This window comes from Lampris incognitus, chromosome 21 (genome assembly GCF_029633865.1).
Source record: "Lampris incognitus isolate fLamInc1 chromosome 21, fLamInc1.hap2, whole genome shotgun sequence".
NCBI classification, from domain to species: domain Eukaryota; kingdom Metazoa; phylum Chordata; class Actinopteri; order Lampriformes; family Lampridae; genus Lampris; species Lampris incognitus.
This window is the reverse complement of record NC_079231.1, coordinates 6,341,051-6,368,364: the sequence shown is the minus strand read 5'-3', so window position 1 is coordinate 6,368,364 and position 27,314 is coordinate 6,341,051. Positions and strand designations below refer to the sequence as shown.

Sequence of the window (27,314 nt, the reverse complement as noted above, 5' to 3'; positions counted from 1 at the left end):
GATATGAAATGACGGAGATCCGGCTATCATAGTTTCGAGCCCTTATTAAAAGACTTCAGATGTGTTTAAACATCGCAGTTTTCGTGATATAAAATGAATCAAGGCGAATGGCTGCTCTGCTAATTGATTCTCATTCATAAAACAACGGTAAGAAAACATAGCTCAGCCGTGGGAAATGTTTTATTGTAGCTACGGAGATGAGTTTTGAGATGTGACTGTGATTCATCCTACTCTTGGAAACTGTGTTTTTACAGCGGAGTTTAAACATCGAGGACCACGGCACTTCCACATGGCGGAGAGGTGGATTATGAGAATGATTTTTGGTGCATTCCGTGCTCCTGCAGTTCGCCTGTGCTGAGGTCAGCAGCGGATGATTTGTTGGCTCGCGAAATGCAGTCGACTTCTCATCTACTTTCAAGGCTCACACCCGAATACATAATGTTTTGATTCGGAAATTGTGGCTGCCCCTCGTGACTCAGATTTGGACACACTGGACTAAACAGTACACTTTTCAGAGTAGGCAAACACAACGCGGCAGATGTGACTCCTGTGGGCGAGAAGAAACGATAGAGCACGTTATGATTTATTGTCAGAAATGTGAGGCCGAAAGGCGCCCGACTCAAAATCTCAGGAAAATAAAAGTACAATTTGATTTAGTAGATATTCTGCAGAAGGCTTCAGCTGAGTTTAATAAAATCTTGCTTCAGTTTCTTAGAGCAACTAATTTAATTAAGAAGATTTGAGTGGTTTTTTTGGGGGGAGGGGTGGAATAGCGTAAATCAGTGTTTCTCAACCCAGTCCTCAAGGACCCCCTATCCTGCATATTTCCTTTGCAACCCTGAATAGGTACCTGTTGGTAGTTATTCAACCAATCAGCAATGACATTTGTCAGACGTTGCACACCTTGCATAATTAAGTGCTGCGAGATGATTGGTCGAGTAACAAGCAGGGCTCCCTATGCAGGGTTACAATGAGAATCTGCAGGATGGGGGGGGTTTCCTTGAGGACTGGGTTGAGAAACACCGGCATTCTGATCCATACCAGCTGGGGGCGGTAATGTACCAATCCGTTGTTTGCCAACAAACACGAAGAAGAAGAAGAAGAAGAATAACGCGTCGCCGGATGCGAGTCGCGCATGCGTGCGGTTGACTCGGCTCGGCCGGCGACCGGAAGTAGCGTTGGTCGAGCGAGCTAGAGAGCGAACGAGGAGAGGGAGCGGCGATCGCGACAACGAACGTTTTTCGGAGGTTCCTCGCCACGCAGTCGTAACTGTACACAGATATTTTTGGGCGTTCGGTAGTTTGCGAGATTAGCAACGGACACACACAAACACACACACACACACAAACACACACACAGAGGCTACTGTGACCGCCTGGTGGAGCTAATGACAAACTGCGCCTGAGTAACCCTAAATCAGTGTTCCTGAACCGGGGGTCCGCGGACCTCTAGTGGTCCGTGGTGTAATTTCAAGGGGTCCGTGAAAATAAAATATCTTTAAGAAAAAGATCCTATGACATTTATAGAAATAGGATTATTTTACTCAAATGTGACTGAGACGTTTATCTACCTAAACTATAAAGGGTAACAGGACTTTTTTCTCTAATTACATCTGTTTCACAAGTGTAATTTGATGTATTTTAATAAGAGATCTCGCTCCCGTTTGCATTGTTAAAAGTTACTGCATAAAAACTCTGTTGTTACATCTATCTGAAAGTTACTGAAACATATTCTGTTTTGTTACATATATCTGAAAGTTACTGCATAAGAATTCTGTTTTGTTAACTATATCTAAGTTACAACTGAAAGCTCTTATTTTTGCCCCAAAGAGTGAATAAATGCTATAATGCAATTTAAAATGCAGTTTCTACTGTTTCTATCAAATTGCAACCCCCCTCCCCCAAGATCAGGTGGAGGGGGTCCTCAGGGTAGATCAAAAATACGCAGGGGGTCCAGGACCCCAAAAAGGTTGAGAACCACTGCCCTAAATGACCACGTGCGTACTGTATAGACGTAGCACTGCAGAGGCAGGTCCTTGTTGTCCTCGTCCACGAACAGCCCGCCGATGACGTAGAGCCGGTTCTTCCGTGCCACCACGCTGACGTGGTTGCGCGGCACCCGCGCCGACACGGCCGCCACGAAGCACTCGTTCTCGGCGACGTCGTACGCCACCGCCGCCGCGTCGTTGATCATCAGCACGAGGTCGCGCGCGTACATGCCGTGTCGGCGGGTGTCGTTGAGGAAACCGGAAGCCGACGCGCCGCCGGCCTCCCCCTTCTCCCCCTCCGGCAGCTTGCCCTCGAAGGCGTCTCGGATCGCCCGCAGCTTGTCCCGCAGCCCGGCGTCGGCCTTGATGAGCTCGTCGGTCTCCACCTTGTCGCGGAAGTAGCTCTCCGGCAGCAGGCGGAAGCGCACGCAGTCGAAGGCGTCCGCCAGCGCCTTGGCGCGCCCCCCCGCGTCGTGGCGGACCCAGGCCATGAGCGCCTCGAACACCAGCTCTTCCCGCTCCACGTTCAGCGAGTCCCCGCCGATGATGGCGAGCAGCTCGTGCGCGGCGAGCTGGAGGAACTCCTCCTCTCCGCGGAGCAGCTCGAAGCGGTCGGCGATGTAGTCGCGCGCGGCCGCCGCCAGCCGCGCGCAGCCGAGCGCCAGGCCCATGCGGAAGAGGGCCAGGCAGTTCCCCGGGGACATTCTCTTCTGCAGGTAGTTGACGCACACGGTGAACACGGAGGGGATCTGGAAGCGGTTGGCCACGGCGAGTATGTCCCGCACGTTGTCGTCGGTCAGGTCGATCTCGGCCGAGTACAGGTAGCGCACGACCATGTCGAGGGTGGCGGGGTTGACGTCCTCGACGACCACCTCCCTGGCGTTCTCCGCCTCCTTGCCGTCCTCGGTGAAGAAGACCTCCCGGAAGTAAGGGCTGCAGGCGGCCATGATCAGCCGGTGGCAGGGGAGGCTGCGGTCGCCCACCTTCAGCGTGCAGTCCACCAACTTGTTCTCGTTCAGCAGCTCCTTCAGGCCGTCCTGGAGCAGCGTGCTCTGGAAGAGGCGCAGCTCCTCCTTGATGGCTTCGGGGTCCATTCTTCGGCGTCGGGGGAGAGGGGGGGGGGACGACGAGAGTGAGGGGATCGTGCGGAACAGAGGAGGGAGACGGCGGCCACGGGGTCCTCTCGGCAGTCGGTCCCGGCTGGGAAAGACAGAGAAGAGGAAAGGTTCCCGAGCCGAAGCCCCTGCAACTCAATCCTGCCCTCTTCTAAATATAGACGCGTCGGCCTCCCTGCCCGCTGCGGCGACGGTGGAATCCGTCCCGGCACCAATGAGAGGGCGAGCCGAGGCTCCGCAGCTGCTGTCGCAGACTGAAAGAAGCAACTGCGGGGGGTTCGGACTGGACACATGCCGCCATGATTCAGCTCCCTCGGTGTCACGTGGCTGACACGATGCTGTCACGTCTACTAAGTTATTTCAGGTTTTCGGTTTGAATATTTTTCAGTTTGTTCCGACGCATAACCAATGTTGTCACACAAAATGGTAAACGTTCTTGTACTTTCCACCCAAGTGAATGATCCTATATACAGGTTATAACTAAACAAAACACCAGTCCAATACTGTAAGCGGTTATTTTCTTGCCCGGTGCGGGATTCGATACGGCGTGCACCGCACCATAAGGCAGCATCACTAACCGCTCGGCTAAAGGGTCAGACCCGTTAGCAAGGGGGCTAACGGGTCTTATTAGTAGTTTACAACAGTGGTTCTCAACCTTGTTGGGGTCCTTGACCCCCTGCGTATTTTGGATCTACCCTGAGGACCCCTCCACCTGATCTTGGGGGAGGGGGGTTGCAATTTGATAGAAACAGTAGAAGCTGCATTTTAAATTGCATTATAGCATTTATTCACTCTTTGGGGCAAAAATAAGAGCTTTCAGTTGTAACTTAGATATAGTTAACAAAACAGAATTCTTATGCAGTAACTTTCAGATATATGTAACGAAACAGAATATGTATTCAGTAACTTTCAGATATATGTAACAAAACAGAATTTTTATGCAATAACTTTTAACAATGCAAACGGGAGCGAGACCTCTTATTAAAATACAACAAATCACACTTGTGAAACAGATGTAATTAGAGAAAAAAGTCCTGTTACCCTTTATAGTTTAGGTAGATAAAGGTCTCAGTCACATTTGAGTAAAATAATCCTATTTCCATAAATGTCATGGGATCTTTTTCTGAAAGATATTTTTTCACGGACCCCTTACAATTACACCACCGACCACTAGGGGGTGCGCGGACCCCCCCGGTTGAGAAACGCTGGTTTACGACACCAATCTTTTTAACGTACATTTAAACCAGAATGAAAAGAAAACAGAGACGAGGAAGACACAAAAATGCTAAATATCACAGTGGGCTTAGCTCGCCGGTTTTAGCTTAGAACCGGGCTGGATTTGCCGAGTTTTAAGCTAAGCTACTGCACATAAAACCAAAAAGCCGCGAGACGATATCCTACCCCAATGTACGGATTTGTAATGGATTAGCGTAGGTGGTGAACGCCGTTCGGGCGATGTATAACGACGTAATGGTCAATGAATTTGACCTTGAAGTGGGCTACATTTAGCCGGACACATTCTGGGCTAGCTGAGGGCTAACGCGTGGCCGCCATGTTGGATTCGGGTCAAGCGGTCATGTGACGTCGCTAGGGGGCGGTCACGCGTTTTCATTTGCTGTTGAGTTTACGAGTCATTCATTCGTAACCCGTGGCTTTCAAATGGGCCACTTGAAAACAAAACCCAGGGAAGACATAGTCTCAGTAATATTTGGCAGCTGGCTCGAAAGTTTAAGTTTATTTCTGGGGTTTGAGAAGACTCTGTGCTATAAATGGATAAAAAAAAACCTTTGGGCGTGTCTTTTTGTTGCAGCTGTGAAACAGGTGAAAGGCGGAAAGACAGATCTGTCCACCAATCAGCGTTGCTCTCTATCCCCTTTAGCTTTATGGTGCAAGAGGTCAGCTGCTGTGTGTGTGTGTGTGTGTGTGTGTGTGTGTGTGTGTGTGTGTGTGTGTGTGTGTGTGTGTGTGTGTGTGTGTGTGTACCAGGTTTTTGTATCCTAATGGGGACCAAATGTCTCCATTAAGATACAAAAACCTGAAACCACATACCTTGTGGGGATGTTTTATGGGTCCCCATGAGGAAAAGGGTCTAGTTAAGGGTTGGGACTTGGGTTTGGGGTTAAGGTTAGGATTAGATTAAGGTTAGGTTAAGGGTTAAGGTTAGGGATGAAGTTATGATGATTAAGGTTAGGGTCTTTAAGGGCTAGGGAATGAATGTGGTCAATGAGGGGTTTCCACAAGTATAGGGTGACATGGTGTGTGTGTGTGTGTGTCTCTCTCTCTCTCTCTCTCTCTCTCTCTCTCTCTCTCTCGGGGCAAAGGAAAAAGCTCTCTTGCTCCTCTGATGACCCCTTTAAAACTTACTGCTACTGTCAATCACAGAGAAACCCTGTCCTTTGAACTCAAGCACATTGTCCCTTCAATATATCATAAAATACATATGTATAATCATAAACATGTTTTTGAAAATCTGATTTATTAAATTGGAGAGGCTGTGACGAGATGTGTGTGAACGTCCATTGTTGAGGCGTGTTTCTGTGTTCCCTTTAGAGAGAAGTGAGCAGAGCGAAGCAACAGGACTAAAGATAGATCAGACTATGCCACTTGTGAAGCAGCGGAGTGTCTCATATTTAATTTAAGAAAGCAGACAGCATATTCTGTTTAGGGGACCCGTGTCTTTCCCCTGATGTCACAGAGGGTCCGAGAACTCAAACAATTTTGGGGAAAAAAAACCATTAACACTGTCATAAAAAAAACCTAATTTTTGCATGTATTTGGATTTATTTGTAGATTATTCTCGATGGAGATTTCTGCATTTACACAGACACAGTGCCAGTTTAGAGTTTTCTTCAAAATGATAAAAACCAAGGGATCTTTCAGTGAGTGATTGCATGATTTGCCTCAGGCATGCCCCCCCCCAAGCCCCAATTTTAGAAATACAATCTTGCACGTGTTACCCAGCAGAGGGCGACATGCAACTCTGCATGTTTTATTCTATGCATGTTGCATGTTTGTGTATCGTCTTTCCTTCAACATCTCGCACTGTTATGAGATTATTCACTCAAACAAAGCAACTTTAAATTTAAACCGTTTATTGAGCTGAGTGGTAAAAATGACTTAAACGGGATCACATTTTCATCAATAAAATCTGCACAAAAAAAACATTCAAATAAACAAAACTATTTCTTAACAAAACAGAGCACCAGTATTGTGGATTAAAAAAAACAAAACAACAACCAACAAACGTAAACAGAACAAGACAAAAAATGTGTTTTGTGGATATAAGGAACAGCTTTGTAAAGGAGGCTTCATTTACTTGCGGTATGTTGCTGGCTCGTGTGATTATATGTTAGAGACAAGTTACAGCACCAAAGTCGTCCTTTCCCAGCTTAATAAAACAGTAATACAGTGACGTTATGTTAGTGAGGAAGTGGATGGTTACGGTATAATGTCTTATGTCACGTCATAAGAGACTAACTGGAATGATGCTGAATACAACGGCATGAAGACATAACGGATCATGACGCAGAAGAAAGTGTCAATTTGTTTTTTTTTTTGCAAAATACTTACAGCTGTCTCGAGATAAATGATGCTCGTACAATAACCACACACTTCCTGGGAGCTGCAGACAACGGTGCAGGTTTGTATGTTCAGATAAGAGCTCATCTGTATTCCTGAGTGTGTATGATTTCCCCTACGACAGAGGCTGATATATTTTCTATCACGTAACAATAATTATACACGTTGAGGATATCTAACCTAGATGTGCTGTCTCTGCAAGTAGGCTCAGACAGGCGGGTACAATAAGTACTACAACACAGGTTAAACGGTGTGAGCATGTGTGAATGTGTGGTGTTGGGGTGGGGTGGGGCATGCTTAAGACACAGGAGACTCAGCGTAATGGTTTCTCACGAAAGTGGATGGTGACCTGGTACATGCACCAATGTGTATGCATGGGAATTATGCAAACTGTTTTACATGACCTCTGTGGAAAAACTGCCAGTACCAGCTGCCCCTCCTCACGATGAAATCTACAGCAGGTGTTCATTCAGCCTCCTGTAAAGGGAAAACACATGAGAGGATGTGAACACTCAGTCACATTTGGAGATCATAAAATTATTATAGCTCAGGTCATTGCAACAAAAAAAAAAACCTAATAAAAGAAAATAATAGCCCTGGGAGATGACGAGACTACGAGTGAGTGACAATGTGACAGAAATGATGTATTTTTTGGGAGTGTACCGGTGGATCTGGCCAGCACACACGTCCTCTTGCACTCGTCCTCTGTGTCGAAGCGGTTCTTGTTGCCGTTACAGCCACCATACCAGAACTGGGCACAGGCGTTGGCCTGCTTGTCGTAGTACCAGCGGATGTTATAGTCCCGACACGTGCCCTGGTCCAGAACCAGCCCGCAGCGAGGGTCCAAGGGGACAAACTCTGCAAGATTAGAGCAGATGAAGGATGGACGAAGAGAGGTAGAGTGACAGAGTATGAGTGAGGGGGCATGATTCATTTCAAACTATAATCACATCTACGTAATGTTAATGATACGGCAAGTATCTTTAAATAAGCCAGAACTGACAGGAATGAGCCCACGTAGAATAGAACAGAACAGAATAGAATAGAACAGAACAGAACAGAATAGAACAGAACAGAATAGAACAGAATAGAATAGAACAGAATAGAACAGAATAGAATAGAACAGAATAGAATAGAACAGAATAGAATAGAATGGGGAAGTTTGGACTTGCTCTACCTTTGGGAAGAGCCGGAGGCACGCGCTGGACAGATACACCCGATGATGATGTAGTTATGTTGGTAGAGGATGAAGATGAGGATGAGGACGAGCCGCCTGTGTTGGAGGATGAGCTCTCCTGCTCCGGAGGAACGATTATCGAGGGCGAGGTGTTGCGGTTAAATGTGTCCCCGCGTTCGGTTGCCGCGTTCGACGAGTCAACATGCAGCTTCTGCCCCACGCCGGCCTGACGGAGACAAAAGTCAAGAAAACGCTTTCATCACAACAGCTCCCACCATTCGGTCGCTTTTTAAACGCATGCAGCTTTGTGTGGACACTTGCTAGAGAGGTCAGCATTACCATGCTCACACGTGAAGTCTGAATCATGAATTAAGCAGATGATTAAAGCTCGCGTAAGTTTGTTTTTTTTGACCCCCCCCCCCTTTTCTCCCCAATTGTTCTTGGCCAATTACCCCACTCTTCCCAGCTGTCCCCAGTCGTTGCTCCATCCCTTCTGCCGATCTGGGGAGGGCTGCAGACGACCACATGCCTCCTTCGATACATGTGGCGTTGCCAGCTGCTTCTTTTCACCTGACAGTGAGGAGTTTCACCAGGGGGACGTAGCACGTGGGAGGATCACGCTACCCCCCCCCCCCCCGACAGGCGCCCCGACTGACCAGAGGAGGCAGTAGTGCAGCGACCAGGACACGTATCCACATCCAACCAATTGTGTCTGTGGGGATGCCCGACCAAGCCAGAGCTAAGGTAGGGATTCGAATCGGCGATCCCCGTGTTGGTAGGCAACGGAATAGACCGCTACGCTACCAAGATGCCCCTTTGTTATGACTCTTAAACACCGTGATACGTTGTATCATGTTGTAAGAATATATAAAGTACACAAATTTAAAATATACAACAGTTAATGACATACATTACATTCTTATTCTTTTATTCTACATCATATAACTTAAGGTGGTGACACGCTCAACGTGCAAAAACAAATGGAGACGCACGATTTGAAAATTTATCCAAATCCTGCCTTCGAGCAGTGTTTTCCTACTATTATTCCCCCCCTGTGTATCACTGCCTTCAGATGTGTTGACAATAAAAGCTTCGTACTTGTCCCGTGCTGGAGCCTTTGCCGCTAGGCCGGATGGTTTCTCCTCTGCCACCCTGACCGTGAACTCTGTTGCCAGCATTAACGCCAGTCTGATGCCCACTCAGTAATTCCTGCTCGCTGGTGGGCCGGTAGCCATAGCCACCGACGCCATAGTTCCCGTTGATGATGTTCCTGTTGCCACTGTTGCTATGGCTACTGCCGCTGTAACCATTGTTCCCGTAGCTGTTGTAGCCATTAGTGATTCGGTTATATATCAGGGCTCCGTTCTCGTCCTCGCAGAACTGGCTGACTAGCTTGGATTCCAGAGCTGCAGAGAGGAGGAACAAGGGGAGAGGGACATCAGTCAAATAAACAGGGAAAGGAATTCTAAAAAAATTTTGATCAGCTATCCAACAGAACCAAAATAAAGATGACACTCTTCCGAGCCGCCCCCGGTCACTGCTCCACCCCCCTCTGCCGATCTGCAGACTACCACATGCCTCCTCCGATACATGTGGAGTCACCGGCCGCTTCTTTTCACCTGACAGTGAGGAGTTTCACCAGGGGGGATGTAGTGCATGGGAGTATCACACTATTCCCACCAGTCCCCCCCCCCCCCTGAACAGGGGCCCCGACCGACCAGGGGAGGCGCTAGTGCAGCGACCAGGACACATACCCACACCCGGCTTCCCACCCGCAGACACGGCCAATTGTGTCTGTAGGGACGCCCGACCAAGCCGGAGGTAACACGGGGATTCAAACTGGCGATCCCCGTGTTGGTAGGCAACGGAATAGCCCGCCACGCCACCCGGACGCCCTCACATTTCGTTTCGAGTGTAGCCCACCGAGGGTCGCAGCAAACCAGGAAGTAAGCGTTTTAGCTTACACATCCGCAGACTGTCCGCCAGCGACATCAATGGCACACGCTTTTGCGCACAATTTTGGCGGCATTTCAGAATAACAGAAGAATGCTCAGTATTATGGCTGCCAATGGGGCGTCCTCCCTATATATCGAGAGATAACGCTGAAAACTGTGATTGCTACCCTTTACCTCTGCTGTTACATGATACTGGCTCAGCGTTCACAGCGTCCTACAAGTTTTACTCATTAGACTGCATCATCTGAACCTAGTCAAAACTGGCTGGTAAAAGGCCAGCTGAAATCCAGTACGACACAAACAAGGCAACAGAGCTCATAACAAGTGACTTTGTCTTGTTTCTCTTGCCTGGCAACGTGTTGAAGTCATCGATGAGGAACATATGCTCGCTATCTGGATCTGAGGCGATCAGATTTAGCTCTCGCAGGAACTCGGCCTGCGTAGGATCAGAGGTATTTACGATCCCAAGGGCAAACATCTCAATATTGGCCGCATGGGCTTCCCGTACAGCTAAATCCAATTTCATGGGCTCCCGCTTGTCTGTCTGTCCATCCGTGATCACGATGGCCACTTTGCTGACCCCGACTCGGGAGCTGTAGAACGCCTCCTGGGTAGCTTTGCGGATGGCTGTGCCGGTGTAGGTGCCCTCCCCCATGTAAGGGATGTTCCTGATGGCCTGCTTCACGTCCTGCTTGGTCATGTAGCGGGCCAGGTTGAACTCCAACTTCACCTCCAGGCTGTATAACACCAGGCCGATTCTGGTGGCGTTCCGGCCTACCGTGACCCGGTCCACCAGCGCTGTCACAAAGTCCTTGATAATTTCAAAGTTTTCTGGGCCCACGCTCTCCGAGCTGTCAATGACAAACACCAGCTCCATGGGCCTCTCCTTACACTTGATGCCGCACCCTTGAAAGAGATGACATCAAAAAGATGAGACTGTGCCAAACAATGTGAGTTTCACAGATGTTCACTCTCCGGCACTTGGTCCAATGACTTGGATCATGACATTAAGGCCAGAATCTTGACCAAAATCTACTTTAAGCATCTTAAGGGTTAAATATATATTGCAAAGGACAACAAGATGTTTTACCGCAAATCTCCTTGATCATTCGAATTATGTCTTCCCTCTGAAATCAAAGGACAAATTCACACAGTATGAATGCAAACAGGAGAGCAACTCTCGAATATGAGGTGGGAGTGAAAGTTAATCCGACTAAACTTACAGTGAGGCCTGCTTCACCTTTTGACCCGGGTCGGCCCTGCGTTGAAAAAGAAGACAAAGTTCTTGCTGATCAGGGATCAGAATCTCCGTATAATTAAGTAAAAAGTGTTAATTAAGGAGTCAGACGATAAAGTGAGGTGTGCTGTCCAATGCATGCTGGCGTTGTTCCTGTAGATCTGCACATTACATTTCATGATGTTTTAATTGTTTACTCAGTCTTATATTTCTCTGACCAGTATATTATTCATATTTAAGGACATTTTTGTTGATCTGCAGTTGATTTCATTTGTCCCTGGTCTTGGTTAGGCTAGCTACAGCTGTTCCTTGCTCTTATGAAATTAGTAAGTGTTTTTTTTTTTTTCCCTAAACTGTATTTTGACCAAGTGGCAGCCCAGCGGAACAGCATTTCCAAAACATTTTTAGAAATGTTCTCGAAATCACAACACTCCATAGATTACCGGCCTTATATTTAATGAAACTTTCATCTGAAAAAAATAAATAAATTGTAATTTGACTCACAGCTTGCCCAGGGACACCGGGGTCGCCCAAATCTCCTTTGATTCCCTTCAGCCCCCGCTCGCCTGCCGAACCACGGTCACCCTGTCGCACATGGCAGGACAAAAACGTCACCGTTCAGAACATGGCACACATGATCAAACTCGGCACGCGGACACACAAACAACATATTAACTCACTTTGACTCCGGGGAAGCCCTCTCCGGGAAGACCTCTTGGTCCGGTCACGCCCTGGGAGCCCTGTTCGCCCTGCATCCAACAGAGAGGTCAACAGTACTGAGAGCAGTGGACAGGTGCACAGTCTTATTATTAGAATTATACATTACAAGACAATGTGACAGACAGTGGTCAAGTGTGGAGAAATTATTGAAATATTGGTATATACATGACAACATGAGTACATTTAAATCACTGGGTACTAAGCATGTAGCTTAGTTTCGTACTTCACGAGGTCCAGAGATATCCATTTTCTATATCATCCTATGTGACGCTATCATTTTACCTGTCTTTCTCTTAAGAGACACAGAAAGAGGATGACAGATGAAAACTCACCTTTGGCCCTTGAATCCCCTGTCCTGGAGGTCCTTGATGCCCTGGGGGGCCCGGACGTCCAATGTTACCCTTTAGTGGAATGGATAAAGTTAGCTGATTAATGCTGTGTAGAACCTCATGACAAGCTTCTGTGCTCCATCCAAAGCATATGTAAACTTATTTTCCCATTGCAATTTCTTGGTTTTCTCTCACGGTGCAGCTAATGGTGTCCTTCGCTTCATCATACTGCTGTTGGTGTATCGTCTCATGCATAGGGAACAGCTCCCCGTACAACTGGCTCCTTGACTTTCTGACCGGCAGACCCCAGGTGTTTAGGGTGGGTAGCTACACCTTCACCTCTCTCACCCTCGACACAGGAGTCCCCCAGGGTTGTGTCCTGAGTCCCCTATTCTACTCTCTGTGCACACATGACTGTGTGGCCACAAGCAGCTCTAACACCATCGTTAAGTTTGTTGACGACACAGTAGTGGTGGGCCTGATCTCTAGCAATGATGAGATGGCCTACCTGGAAGAGGTGGAGGATCTGTCCCTGTGCAAAACCAAGGAGCTTGCTGTGGACTTCAGAAAGACACAGCGGAGGACCTTACACCCTTCTCTTTATGAATGGGGTCCCAGTAGAGAGGGTGAGCAGTTTCAGGTACCTCGGTGTTCACATCACTGAGGAGCTAACATGGACACTACACTCTGGCGAAAAAGGTGAGGCAGTGCCTTTCTCACCTCAGCCAACTGAGGAAGTTCAGTGTTTCCCCACAGATCCAGAAAACCTTTTACTCTAGAGCCATCAAGAGCATCCTGGCAGGCTGTCTCACCGCTTGGTATGGAAACTACACCTCTCAAGACAAAAAAGCCCTGCAGAGAGTGGTACGGTCTGCTGAGTGGACCACCGGGTCCACACTCACCCGCTTATAAGACTTAACCAGGGCCAGAAGGATCATGGATCCTCATCGTCCCAATAATGGATTGTTTCAGCCACTGAAGTCAGGCAGACACCTCCGCAGCAACAAGGCCAACGCAGAGAGACTCAGAAAGAATTGCTTCCCCCCAGGCCATAAGGGTACTTAACACTAAATAATAACACAAATTACTTACACTGTGTATACTATGTATACATACTAAGAACTGTAAGCACTGACACTGTCACTTTCCTCCATACAGACTTTTGCACACTGGTATATTTGTATTTCACTGGTTATTGTATTTGTATGTGAAGTATGTGACGAATAAACCTTTCGAACCCTTTGAATACTTGTCAAAAAAAATTGTCATCCTGTTCTTCGGCTATGGAAACGCGACCGGTTGCTAGGACCGTATCTAGCCGTTACAAACAAATTTTAGGACCTATAAATGGCATCAAAAATGAACTAATTTAGATGTTACAGCACGCTGAATTTGACTAGCAAAGGGGAGTCTGTGTCTTTGGGCCTATCACTATTGACCCCTACTGGCTGTTTTCAATGCGGCATTTCAACCTTAGTCCATTTAGGGTTGTTTAAATTAGATTATGCCTCCTGTTGCTCTTTGACTTGTGGCAGTCATGTCTACAAGCCTACAGGGAACTCCGGGTGAGATATGTGGGGGATGTATGGGGACTGGATAACACCGCACTAGGCGTGGGCTTGGTTAGGCCTGGTGAACCGGTGGTTCTCATTAGACACATATGTCTGCCGAGATTCACACGTTTTGCACTGTGTCAAACAGCTCAAGGGAAAATCATGATAGATGCCCCGTCCAGCTGAAATGCAAGTTACCGGACACCTTCGAATGCGAAGCCCCCTGTGGTGGGTATGTTCACACATACAAGATGAGGCACTATTTTTTAATCTGGTGCGGTCCAACAAGAGCTCAGACGTAATACTCCCGAGGACATGACTCAATCGCAACCATCTGATTGCATGTCAAATAAAATCAGACATGCTCCCTCTGTAACTAGAATTATAATGCTGTCCTTGACTTGGTTTTTGTGAAAGCACGAGTGCAAAAATGGAATATTTCCGAAGTTGGAGCATGCAGAAAACAACAGTACTACTGTACATTTAAATACTGGTGAAATACTTTACCGGTGAGCCTGCTTCATGAAAAGTTACATACACATCTGACTGCATGTTACTGGTAACTTTTCTGAAACAATCTTCAAAAATGTGACTGTTAAAGAGCTACTTTACCGGTGGTCCTTGGAGCCCCTCACCGGGTGGTCCGGGTAAACCAGGTAATCCGCGGAAACCAACGTCCCCCTGAAAAGAGGGAACATTCTCCGTAATGTGATGTAAATGAGATGAAGAACTAACAGTTTTTTTTTAATAAAAAAAACTTAGTTGTTTTTAGCAGAAAAACATTCACTTCTGTCAAGCCCAATTTAAATCAACACGATTCATATCGGCCTTGAAAGGTGGAAAAACTCTGCTCTGCAAATAGAACAGGAAGTAAACCCGAGTTCTGGTGAATTCGCACTCCACTTCTGAACATAAAACTTTGATGAACTAATCTCTCTGCATACATTCAGATAACGGTAATCAGTCAAAATTAACTTGTGAACCAAAGATAACCGGTCAAACAATGCAATGCATAAATGAGCACATTCACGGTACACATACACACATAGCAGCAAAACCACATTGGTGCACACCGTGTATACATGCACAAGCTCACGCTCAAGGGCAAAGTCTGAGTTTACATGTTTTGTTCATTGTTTATTGGCCTGACAGCACCAAGGTCATACTTTTGGTCCGGGGATGCCGACTCCTTCAAGGCCTGGTTCTCCTGGGAGGCCTGGCATACCAGGAGGGCCCTAAAAAACACAGAACATGAGGGTGGGACCCATGTATACAGATGATATTGTTATGAAGACCCTGCTTCTGCATGGACCACACACACCCCTTCAGGCCTAGATTCAAGTCTTCTCGTCTGTATTCCTCTCGTCTCTCCCTCACTGTATTCCCGCGTCACCCTTTCTACCGTTTCAACAGATAACAGATATACTGCACGACAAACCTCTCTTCAACTCGTATACAGAGACACTACATTCTGGTGATAAATGTAAAACTGATGGATGGATGGGTGGAACGAATGGGCCGTTTTATTGATGGACAGATGGGCGCGTCGTTGTCTAAATCGGTTCCTCACCATGGAGCCGGGATATCCTTCTCCTTTGGGACCAAATGGGCCGGGGGGACCCGATTCGCCTCGGTCACCCTGCAAAGCACACAGATACAAGATACATATCAGCCAGTAACTTGTTCGAAAAAAGAAACAAAATGATTTGCAGCTACGTTTTCACGAGGAAGGAAGAGCAGAATGAGGTCGTAAATGGACAGATGTGGTTTGACTCCTTTTGCTCTGCTTTCAACTCTGCGCTTCGCATACCTCCGTAGCCCTGGGAGTTGTGCCATATACCCAACGGGGGTATGTCAAACCCCGCAGAAAAGGCTGTGATATTTCAATTCAGTAAATTTTCAACCAATAGCCCAAGATTGACATCACTACAAGACGTACTGTGCAGACTTCCGAGTTTTGCCCGTCTATGTATTGCCGCTAGTTATGTCGGAAGGCAGCATATGGCATTCCAGCTCCAAGATCAAAGCAGCAATGTATGAAGTGTACGTTATCTCCAACTACACTGGAGTACATACACACATACTTAGCCAAGTACATTTCTTGAAATGCATGTATGACATAGTCATACATGCAGGTTTCAGTATCTCCAGGGGCATTGCGTAACCTGGCCATATGTTTCAGTTTGAAAACGAAAGCCACAAACGGAGGTGCAGATGTAGTAGGGCACAGAGTAAATGTGCTCGCATTAGGAGGCGTCTGGGTAGCGTGGCGGTCTATTCCGTTGCCTACCAACATGGGGATCGCTGGTTCGAATCCCCGTGTTACCTCCGGCTTAGTCGGGCGTCCCTACAGACACAATTGGCCGTGTCTGCGGGTGGGGAGCCGGATGTGGGCCCTGGTAGCTGCACTAGCCCCTCCTCTGGTCGGTCAGGGTGCCTGTTCGGGGGGGAGGGGGAACTGGGGGGAATGGCATGATCCTCCCATGCGCTACGTCCCCCCAGCGAAACTCCTCACTGTCAGTTGAAAAGATGCAGCTGGTGACTCCACATGTATCGGAGGAGGCATGTGGTAGTCTGCAGCCCTCCCCGGATAGGCAGAGGGGGCGGAGCAGAGATCGGGGCGGCTAGGAAAATAGGGTAATTGGCCAGATACAATTGAAGAGAAAAAAAGGGGGGGAAAAAGCAAAGAAAAAAAAAGTGCTTGCATTGGTTGAGTAAGAGTGCAGTTTTGAGTGTGTATCTTTGAACCAGTGCTACAGCCAGACTTCCCTGACATGCAAGTTAATTGATAATCAATTCATTTTGTAAGAAGACATTACACCAAGCTTTACCTTCGGACCAGGAAGTCCGTAGCCTATCTCCCCGATTGGACCAGGAGAACCAGGTGGGCCAAGATCACCCTGGAATACAGTTATGATTTGATAATTAAAGACAGGGTTTCCTGATACTGTCATATAGTAATACCAAAATCACAGCTGGTTTTTCTGCAGGAACGGATATAATGTCCTACTCTCTGCTTCTTGATGCTCTCAGCCACACTTAGACCAATTACTCTTAATGTGACATGCACATTTGGCTGGGTTTTCATTACTATCTAGCAAATCTACTACTTCCTATAGTACTACTATGATGTGATAAATATGTTTTGCATCACTGGTATCATTTGACATGTATCTGCTAATTGCTGACTCTTGTAAGTCGCTTTGGATAAAAGCATCTGCCAAATGAGTAAATGTAAATGTAACACAAACACTTACAAACCCCAACTCCGATGAAGTTGGGACGTTGTGTAAAACGTGAATAAAAACAGAATACAATGGTTTGCAAATCCTTTTCGACCTATATCCAACTGAATACACTACAAAGACAAGATATTTAATGTTCAAACTGATAAACTTTATTGTTTTTTGCAAATATTCACTTATTTTGAATTTGATGCCTGCAACACGTTCCAAAAGAAGCTGGGACAGGGGCAACAAAAGACTGGGAAAGTTGAGGAATGCTCAAAAACCACCTGTCTGGAACATTCCACAGGTAAACAGGTTAGTTGGAAACAGGCGAGTGTCATGATTGGGTATAAAAGGAGCATCCCCGAAAGGCTCAGTCGTTCACAAGCAAGGATGGGGCGAGGTTCACCACTTTGTGAACAACTGCGTGAGCAAATGGTCCAACAGTTTAAGAACAACGTCTCTCAACGTACAATTGCAAGGAATTTAGGGATTTCATCATCTACAGTCCATAATATCATCACAAGAGTCAGAGAATCCGGAGAAATCTCTGCACGTAAGCGGCAAGGCCGAAAATCAACACTGAATGCCCGTGACCTTCGACCCCTCAGGCGGCACTGCATTAAAAACCGACATCATTGTGTAAAGGATATTACCACATGGGCTCAGGAACACTTGGGAAAACCATCGTCAGTTAACACAGTTGGTCGCTACATCTACAAGTGCAAGTTAAAACTCTACCATGCAAAGCCAAAGCCAGATATCAACACCACCCAGAAACACCGCCGGCTTCTCTGGGCCCGAGATCATCTGAGATGGACTGACGCAGGGTGGAAAAGTGTGCTGTGGTCTGACGAGTCCACATTTCACATTGTTTTTGGAAATCATGGACGTCGTGTCCTCCGGGCTAAAGAGGAAAAGGACCATCCAGATTGTTATCATAGCAATGTCCAAAAGCCAGCATCTGTGACGGTATGGGGGGGTGTTAGTGCCCATGGCATCATGGGTAACTTGCACATCTGTGAAGGCACCATTAATGCTGAAAGGTACATGCAGGTTTTGGAGCAACATGTGCTGCCATCCAAGTGACGTCTTTTTCAGGGACGTCCCTGCTTATTTCAGCAAAACAATGCCAAGCCACATTCTGCACGTGTTACAACAGCGTGGCTTCGTAGTAAAAGAGTGCGGGTACTGGACTGGCCTGCCTGCAGTCCGGACCTGTCTCCAATTGAAAATGTGTGGCGCATCATGAAGTGCAAAATATGGCAACGGAGACCCCGGACTGTTGAGCAACTGAAGTCGTACATCAAGCAAGAACGGGAAAGAATTCCACCTACAAAGCTTCAACAATTAGTGTCCTCAGTTCCCAAACGCTTATTGAGTGTTGTTAAAAGGAAAGGTGGTGTAACACAGTGGTGAACATGCCCCTGTCCCAGCTTCTTTGGAACGTGTTGCAGGCATCAAATTCAAAATGAGTGAATATTTGCAAAAAACAATAAAGTTTATCAGTTTGAACATTAAATATATTGTCTTTGTAGTGTATTCAATTGAATATAGGTCAGAAAGGATTTGCAAATCATTGCATTCTGTTTTTATTTACGCTTTACACAACGTCCCAACTTCATTGGAATTGGGGTTTGTTAAATGTCGTTATTTATTTATCAGTATAAATAGTATTCCTGGGCTGCTTTGTGAAGGCAGAGAATATTTTATAAACGGAGAGCAGTTACCTTGGGTCCGATGATACCACGGCCCGGCAATCCTGGTAAACCCAATCGTCCCGGTGTCCCTGGTTCTCCCTAATCAACGTCAAAGTTAAAACCAGTAAATCAAAATTCACCATCATCACCACGTCTTATTATTTATGCATGAGTTCTATTTGAACAGGAGCCTGGACTCAGCCTCTCTTAAGCACTGAATTATCTGTCCTGACTGCAAGGACGAAGTATTAAACCCCAAAAGGAAGTATTAAGTTTTAAGAGGCAAACAGAAGGCTTTAACACTTGGACCGCCAGTGCAATCCATGGGACTGTTTGCATATTTCTAATGCAATTATCTAATCAACACTTAATCGTCAATCAATTAATGATCAATAATAATTAATATTACAATATAATGTTTATATTATAATATAATTATATTTAATATAACAATATTTATATTCAACCTACTAATATAATATTTAATATAACAATATTTAATAATATTTATAACGTCCTATGGGCCCAGGGACCACAGCCCTGCCCGGAGCTGCGCCCGAGGAAGTAACACGGGGGGCGGTCTGACGGGACGCGGAAGCGGAGCAGGCTAAGCTAACTGCTAGCCCATGCAGACCGGCAGTTTCGATAACACCGAGGGCGGTCTGGCGGTGGCCTTGCCTAGCGTCGACTGTGTTTTTAGTGTCGCCGTGTGGCGTGCGGGGAGGTGTGTCGAAGGTATCTGGCTGGGAGAGCTGGCGTTGGATCGGCTGAGGGAGCTTGGTCTGCTGTGTCCTGCGGGCCCACGGACCGCGGCCCTGCCCGGAGCTGCACCCAAAGAGGAAACGCCATGGGCGGTCTGACGGGACGCGGAAGCGGGGCAGGCTAAGCTAACTGCTAGCCCATGCAGACCGGCAGTTCTGACAGTCACCCAGGCTGGCCTTCGTTTTACTGGACCGTGATTTTTATTTAGTTTAGCTGTATGTGTTAGTTTGGATATATATGTGTTCTTGTAGTTTTTAGGTATGTGTTTTTCTCTTTGTGTTGCATGGCTGTGGGCTGGGGGAAACGATATTTCGTTTCATCGCATATACGCAAGCACATGAAATAAAATGACTAAGTGTTCCTGATTCCTGATATAACTGACCATGCATGCCAAAGTCATCATTTCAGGCATTATGCAGGTTTGTAGTTTGCTTGTGGTCTACCTCTTAATTTTAACTTAACTTTATTTATCAGACATATTGGTTTTCGCTGTTTTATTATCATTGATTTTTATGAAACTTTAATGACAGTCCATCACGCCACTGTGGTAATTCTGGTGGCCCGAGTGTTAAAAATGTCCTCACCTTTGATCCGGAAGGTCCAGAGATCCCCGGCGGACCGGCCAAGCCTCTTATTCCCCTCTGGCCTTGATCGCCCTTACAAGTCACGTGACAAATACACTTAATAACGTGATCAGAGACTGAACTTGTAATAAATCAACAATTGTAGAGGGCCTAGTGGATGAAACGCAAAAAAAGGAACCGGAGGATGTCAGTGTCAGTTAAATAACAGTTTAAGTTATGGATGTTGTTTTGGTTATTTTTTTACCTTCTCACCCTGGGTGCCAATCCCAGGAGCACCTTCAGACCCCCTCAGACCGATAGCTCCTGGCTCACCCTGTAGTCAAATACAAGTATCAAGTATGCACACACACACACACACACACACACACACACAAACAAACAAACAGAATGACTGACAGTAAAGACACCGTTAAATCACATGCAAAGGTGATAGGTCAATCTACCTTCTGCCCCGGTGCCCCGTCCTCTCCTGGCAGGCCTGGCAAACCAGCCAGCCCCGGTGCTCCGGGCTCACCCTGAGGACAGACGATCAGCTCCGTGTCATTTTGTGGGCATAATGAAACATTCAATAACAATTTCCATCTGTTACTGATTAATATTGTGTTTTTTTTATGCCTTTATCCATAAATGTTCTCAATTGTCTCAAGGCGGGGTTTCATATTTTCATGACTTGATCTGATTGGCCGTATGTAAATAAGTGACTGATGACATCACGAGCATCAGAAAAACAGATTGTCTCCCTTTTGTATTCATATTCTTTCAGTAGAGGGGACATTTCAAAATGCATGACGATTCAAGTGATAAGGGATGTTAGAAAATATTAGTGTGTCAGTTTCGGTCTGACTGAGGTTGTGAAACGAGGGGCTGTGTTGCGTATTTCTGAATGCACTTTATGTCTGCACTTGTCCACGCTATACACTTTATGTCTGTTACTGCACTACGTTGTATGTATTTTTCTACGGCAGCCTTTGTGTCCAAGACAAATTTCCCTCAGGACGAATAAAGCGATCTTGAATTTAAGGGCTTTCAACCAACCTTCACCCCAGGTTCACCAACCCCTCGCTCTCCTGTGATGCCAACTTCTCCCGGCAAACCCTGCTCGCCCTGTGGACAACATCGACTTCCTGTTTACAACTTGTTATTACACCATAGGACTCCCTTTTAATCACCATCACTTGCCACCATCTTCAAACCAGATGACATTGTGAGCGTTAACGTACACTTCTTCCACAGCTTAAGAACAAACGTGTGCAAACCTTGGGCCCTGGAAAGCCTTCTCCTGGGGGGCCTCTGTTTCCTATTGGCCCTCTGGGTCCCTCTGCACCCTAGCAAGAACAACGGACAAAGAAACAACTTTAAAAGCCAACCTGGAGTGTTGCATAATGTATGAGGAAATAACAAAAAGGGATTAGTGACACTAAAATAAATAGTGAGAGGAACAGACTGAAATATCAACCTGTTGAAATAAAACTAAACATAAAAGGTGGGTATAATGGTGCAGTGTCTATATCCATCCATCCATTATCCGAGCCACTTATCCTAATTAGAGCTGCAGGATGCTGGAGCCTATCCCAGCAGTCACTGGGCAGCAGGCGGGGAGACACGATGGACAGGCTGCCAGTCCATCACAGGGCTGGCACACACACACACACACACACACACACACACACACACACACACACCTAGGGACAATTTAGTATGGCTGATTCACCTGACCTACATGTCTTTGGACTGTAGGAGGAAACCGGATCACCTGGAGGAAACCCACATAGACACGGGGAGAACATGCAAACTCCACGCAGAGGACGACCTGGGATGACCACCCAAGGTTGGACAACCCTGGGGTTCGAACCCAGGACCTTCTTGCTGTGAGGCCGCCATGCTAACCACTGCGCCACCATGCCACCCAAGTGTATATATTATATATGTATGTGTATGTATATATATATATATATGCACACTGTATATAATGTATTAAGTGTAGTATATATTATAGTTGAAAATGTATGATTAATGAATAACTTGCCTTCTCCCCTTGTATTCCCAACCCAGGGAGTCCAATAGGCCCTGGGAGGCCTGGCGGGCCAAACTCGCCCTATAAGGACACAAGTAAAATGCAGGCTGGTAATCGTGTCATCATAGCATGCAAATACTGTATCACATACCGTCACATGCAAATATCAAGTAACACACATCTCATGACCCATAAAAAAAGCAAACAACGTTAAATGGTTTGCAGTAATTTGCAGTGTTCCTATGCATTCCCTGTCATTCAGAGAGAAATACATTTAGGGGAAGGCAATCTTGGATAAAGTAAGACGTTGTTTCACGTACGTCACTTGATTAAAACTGGCTTAACGCCCTGCCTTTATTTCATCTTCAAAGCTAACTTCATAAGCTTTACGTTAACATGAATAAACGCTAGGCAACGAGGCAAGATGCTATCGCAACACGTAACCAAACGGCGGGGCTTCGCTTTTGACTGATAGCACTGCATGAAAACAGGGTGATTATCTCTGATGAATTTCACCACAAGGCTACGAGAAAACCTGAGCCAAGAACCCCTCTGAAATATGCAAATCTCATAAATTCCTCAGCTCATGCCGCCATTTAGCCTGGAGGGTTTTTGGTTGTTGTTTTTTTTTAACCTGAAGTTTTGACAGACATGCCTGAGTTTATCTTGGCAATGACTTCATTCGTTACCGATTGTCCTTCATCCAATTGGCATTGTAAAAAAGGATAGCTGCCGTGAAGGGCATTGCGTAATCCGAGGATGCGTTTTACTGCTCGAGTCCAGGAGGCGCAGCATTAGGTATGAGCCCATGTCATCTTCTTTTAGATGTCAGAGACTGTTAAGACTGCAAAACGCGGCGTCCGGGTGGCGTGGCGGTCTATTCCGTTGCCTCCCTACACGGGGATCGCCGGTTCGAATCCCTGTGTTACCTCCGGCTTGGTCAGGCGTCCCTGCAGACACCATTGGCCGTGTCTGCGGGTGGGAAGCCGGCTGTGTCCTGGTCATTACACTAGCGCCTCCTCTGGTGGGTCACGGCGCCGGTTCAGAGGGGGAACTCGGTGGGAATAGCGTGATCCTCCCACGCGCTACGTCCCCCTGGTGAAACTCCTCACTGTCAGGTGAAAAGAAGCGGCTGGCGACTCCACATGCATCGGAGGAGGCACGTGGTAGTCTGCAGCCCTCCCCGGATCTGCAGCAGAGGGGGTGGAGCAGCGACCGGGACGGCTCAGAAGAGTGGGGTAATTGGCCAAGTACAACTGGGGAGAAAAAAAGGGGGTGGGGGAAATCCACAACAACAACAAAAAAAAGCTCGCAAAACACAGTGATCGTGCGCCCTCATCTGAAAGTTTTATCTTGGTGCACGTGCAGCCGGAACAGGGCAGACAAGTGCGCCGATGTGGTTTACTTTGCAAACTTTTCTCACAGTCGTCACGAACCCGGACACGGAAGCCTGCAGCCGCCTCCTCTCTGCAGAGACGGTACCCCACCCTGATTCATCCCCTCGCTGCAGGGAAGCCTTGTTTATAATGCCACACTGAATAACAGACGGTCGCTGGAGACTCTGCCCACCCTCTGCCCGGCTTCACAACAGGAGTCTGCATGCTTGTGTGAAGGTCTTTGAGCCAAACATCTTATTTATTGACCCTGCATACTATACCTTGTCCCCTTTGATCCCAGCTCCTGGCATTCCTCTGGGCCCCCGTGGCCCCTCCAAGCCTCGGACTCCCTGCAAACACACACACACGCACACACGCACACACACACACACGCACACACGCACGCACACACACACACACACACACACACACACACGCACACACACACACACACACACACAGAAGCACATTTTTGCACTATTTTGACTGGCACATGCATGTCAGGGACACGTTTAAAGCCTTAACACCATAACAGATAATCCCTCACTTTTTTCCAGTGTATTTCCCAAACACTGCAGATACCAAGGAGCGATTTGTGGGAAATGTAATTTAGGGTTCCTTGCACCGTCTTGTGATCCAAAGAAAAACAGCACACCTCACTCAACAATAGGTTTGCACAGCGTGGGCAGACCACCAACCATTTGGCATGTAAGAGCTGCAGTGAACCTGACTCGACTTGAAACAGGAAAGCGTGGGCTCCCCGACTGAAGGTCGGGTGGCGGCTCTGTAAACATTCCAACTTAGATTCTGTTTAGGTTTGCGTCTACACGCCACACAGAGATTAGAGCCGAGATTGGACGTGACAGTTCGCAGAAACGGTAACCGCCGACGGACGACGGGGACCTAAAGCGACACACGATGTGCGCTATGGTCTTCGGACTCGCATGTTGATGAGTATCAGGGCCCAATGCTGCGGGGAGAACTCTTCCAGGCAAGAAACCGGAGCCAGGGCATCCCAGTGGCGCGGCGGTCTATTCCGTTGCCTAGCAACACGGGGACCGCTGGTTCGAATCCCCGTGTCACCTCCGGCTTGGTCGGGCGTCCCTACAGACACAATTAGCCGTGTCTGCGGGTGGGAAGCCGGATGTGGGATATGTGTCCTGGTCGCTGCACTAGCGCCTCCTTTGGTCAGGGGGGGGAATAGCGTGATCCTCCCACGCGCTACGTCCCCCCTGGGGAAACTCCCCACTGTCAGGTGAAAAAAAGCAGCTGGCGACTCCACATGTATTGAAGGAGGCATGGGGTAGTCTGCGGCCCTCCCCGGATCGGCAGAGGGGGGGGTGGAGCGGCGGCGACCGGGACAGCTCAGAAGACTGGGGTAATTGGCCAAGTAGAATTGGGGAGAAAAAGGGGCAACCCCCCCCCCCAGAAAAAAAAGAAGAAAGAAACCAGAGCCAACAGATGCTTCCACGCTGGGAGACATGTTCATTATCATTCCCAGTCAGTTTTCCAGTACTGGTCTGGCGCCGACATGAAAGCGCACAAAGAGGAGAAGAGAAATATCACAGCGAGGGATTAGACCAGTAATCCAAGATGACACTAAGCACAATGAGAACGGTGCGCCTCGCCACGCCGTGCTGTACGACTCTGCTGACAAATCAGATTTCCCTTGAGGAGATTGCGCGTCCGCCCCATCCCCTCCATTCAAGGGGACGCCCAGGAACGGTGGAAACCCTGTCGCCACAACAGACGCACTCCGATTAGTACAGCAACGCTGCACCACGCCAGCATTAAAGGGGAGCATATCCACTCTCGTAATACACTTATCCCCCATTCTGGCGCACACCGCTACGTGCTAACGACACGGAGCCGGGCGACATGGCGGCTGAATCTGCACCTTGTCAGGACTTGCCATGTGGAGAGCGTTGCTGGAAACCAGAGCGCCGTCTGTGAATCAGCGGGCAATCTCTCGCCGAGGCCAAACGAGGAGCCCCTGGGGTCAAATCCAAAATGGCCGGAGATTGCGCCTCCTCCTCCTCCTCCTCCCGCGCGCGCGAGGGGGGTGGAAACTAGCTGTGCACCTCCGCGGGGAACGGCGCTGAATGATGTATGGGAAGAGTGTCCGGGGAAGGGATGAAAACAGCAAATGAAAGAAAGCTCGAGAGAGAGGGCCGTTCGTCGGGCACGTTGGATGTGAGGCCTCTTGCTTGGCACTGAAACGCAGCCAAAAAGCAGTCGCACTCACCAGTGTGCTGTGATACTTACGGCGCGTTCCACAGACCTCGTCACGCCCTTTGTAACCGAGCCCATCTGGGGTTACTTAAACGACGAGGAGGCGTGGTGGTCTCGCTGACACCGGCAACTGTGAAACACAAGGCCCTAACTGAACGCATCACAGCCCTTTCTGAAAATCTCCCCACGCCACGGCCCATAGTATTACCCATGACTGTCACAGTATTACCTATGAATATCATAATATTACCTATGAATATCATAGTATTACCCATGACTGTCACAGTATTACCTATGAATATCACAGTATTACCTATGAATAACATAGTATTACCCATGACTGTCACAGTATTACCTATGAATATCACAGTATTACCTATGAATATCACAGTATTACCTATGAATATCACAGTATTACCTATGAATATCATAGCATTACCTATGAATATCACAGTATTACCTATGAATATCACAGCATTACCTATGATATCAACGGCCCATAGTATTACCTATGAATATCACAGTATTACCTATGAATATCATAGTATTACCCATGACTGTCACAGTATTACCTATGAATATCACAGCATTACCTATGAATATCACAGTATTACCTATGAATATCACCGTATCACCTATGAATATCACAGTATTACCTATGAATATCACAGTATTACCTATGAATATCACAGTATTGCCTGTGAATATCACAGTATTACCTATGAATATCACAGTATTGCCTATATCACAGTATTACCTATGAATATCACAGTATTACCTATGAATATCACCGTATTACCTATGAATATCACAGTATTGCCTGTATCACAGTATTACCTATGAATATCACAGTATTACCTATGAATATCACAGTATTACCTATGAATATCACAGCATTACCTATGAATATCACGGTATTACCTATGAATATCACAGTATTATCTATGAATATCACAGTATTACCTATGAATATCACCGTATTACCTATGAATATCACAGTATTACCTATGAATATCACAGTATTACCTATGAATATCACCGTATTATCTATGAATATCACAGTATTACCTATGAATATCACAGTATTGCCTATGAAAATCACAGTATTGCCTATGAATATCATCGTATTACCTATGAATATCACAGTATTACCTATGAATATCACAGTATTGCCTATGAATATCATAGTATTACCTATGAATATCACAGTATTACCTATAATAGAATATTTTGTGCATATTAATGTCTCCTGCAAGTCACACCAAAAAATAGATTTCATCTTTGTGTGTGTCTGTGTGTGTCTGTGTGCACACGTGTGTGTGCGCCCGTGTGTGTGTGCGTATGAGCATGTGTGCATGTGTGTCTATGTGCATGTGTTCATGTGTGTGCGCCCGTGTGTGTGCGCACGTGTGTGCTGAGACGGTTAACTCACTTTTCCCTCGCTGTTTACCACCGAGTGACTCATTCCGTCATGAACAAGGCTGTGGTGGGGTTACCCCCAGTCTCACCCTACCTCTACAAACACACACGTTATCGTCCTCGTGCTGTCATGTCGTCCGACGGGGGAGAGCAGTGAACTGCATCGGGGAATGAGGTAACGAGAGCTTTTACGACATTACTTATGGGGATTTGACGTGACTTCTGTGTTGTGTTATTTTAACTGTGTAAAGCTTGTCAGTTTTCCATTTTTACAGTCGCGAGTCTGGCGTCCAGACAGATCCTCTACACGGGTCAGAAGGTGGGCAGGCGAATTGGAAAATAAACGCA

The 27,314-nt window shown here is 47.0% G+C and overlaps 2 protein-coding genes across 2 annotated transcripts in view; both read right to left on the bottom strand.

The window, feature by feature from the left end:
* Window positions 1-3,138, bottom strand: part of LOC130131784 (kelch-like protein 41b) — a 10,041-nt gene extending 6,903 nt beyond the window's left edge. The window contains exon 1 of the mRNA XM_056301565.1: window positions 1,994-3,138. Coding sequence (XP_056157540.1) covers window positions 1,994-3,081 — 1,088 coding nt within the window. The 5' untranslated portion in view covers window positions 3,082-3,138. The remainder of the gene's footprint in view (window positions 1-1,993) is intronic.
* Window positions 3,139-6,193: 3,055 nt separating this feature from the next.
* LOC130131783 (collagen alpha-1(XXVIII) chain-like) overlaps window positions 6,194-27,314 on the bottom strand; it is a 35,933-nt gene continuing 14,812 nt past the window's right edge. The window contains exons 15-36 of the mRNA XM_056301564.1: window positions 23,597-23,665; window positions 21,952-22,020; window positions 21,182-21,250; window positions 20,961-21,029; window positions 20,369-20,440; window positions 20,170-20,238; window positions 19,926-19,997; window positions 18,610-18,678; window positions 16,484-16,552; window positions 15,223-15,291; window positions 14,819-14,887; window positions 14,265-14,333; window positions 12,103-12,171; window positions 11,731-11,799; window positions 11,555-11,635; window positions 11,037-11,072; window positions 10,904-10,940; window positions 10,162-10,719; window positions 8,957-9,264; window positions 7,859-8,084; window positions 7,345-7,539; window positions 6,194-7,158 (exon numbers count right to left, since the gene is read on the bottom strand). Of these exons, the coding sequence (XP_056157539.1) occupies window positions 7,151-7,158; window positions 7,345-7,539; window positions 7,859-8,084; window positions 8,957-9,264; window positions 10,162-10,719; window positions 10,904-10,940; window positions 11,037-11,072; window positions 11,555-11,635; window positions 11,731-11,799; window positions 12,103-12,171; window positions 14,265-14,333; window positions 14,819-14,887; window positions 15,223-15,291; window positions 16,484-16,552; window positions 18,610-18,678; window positions 19,926-19,997; window positions 20,170-20,238; window positions 20,369-20,440; window positions 20,961-21,029; window positions 21,182-21,250; window positions 21,952-22,020; window positions 23,597-23,665 (2,421 nt within the window). The 3' untranslated portion in view covers window positions 6,194-7,150. The remainder of the gene's footprint in view (window positions 7,159-7,344; window positions 7,540-7,858; window positions 8,085-8,956; window positions 9,265-10,161; window positions 10,720-10,903; window positions 10,941-11,036; window positions 11,073-11,554; window positions 11,636-11,730; window positions 11,800-12,102; window positions 12,172-14,264; window positions 14,334-14,818; window positions 14,888-15,222; window positions 15,292-16,483; window positions 16,553-18,609; window positions 18,679-19,925; window positions 19,998-20,169; window positions 20,239-20,368; window positions 20,441-20,960; window positions 21,030-21,181; window positions 21,251-21,951; window positions 22,021-23,596; window positions 23,666-27,314) is intronic.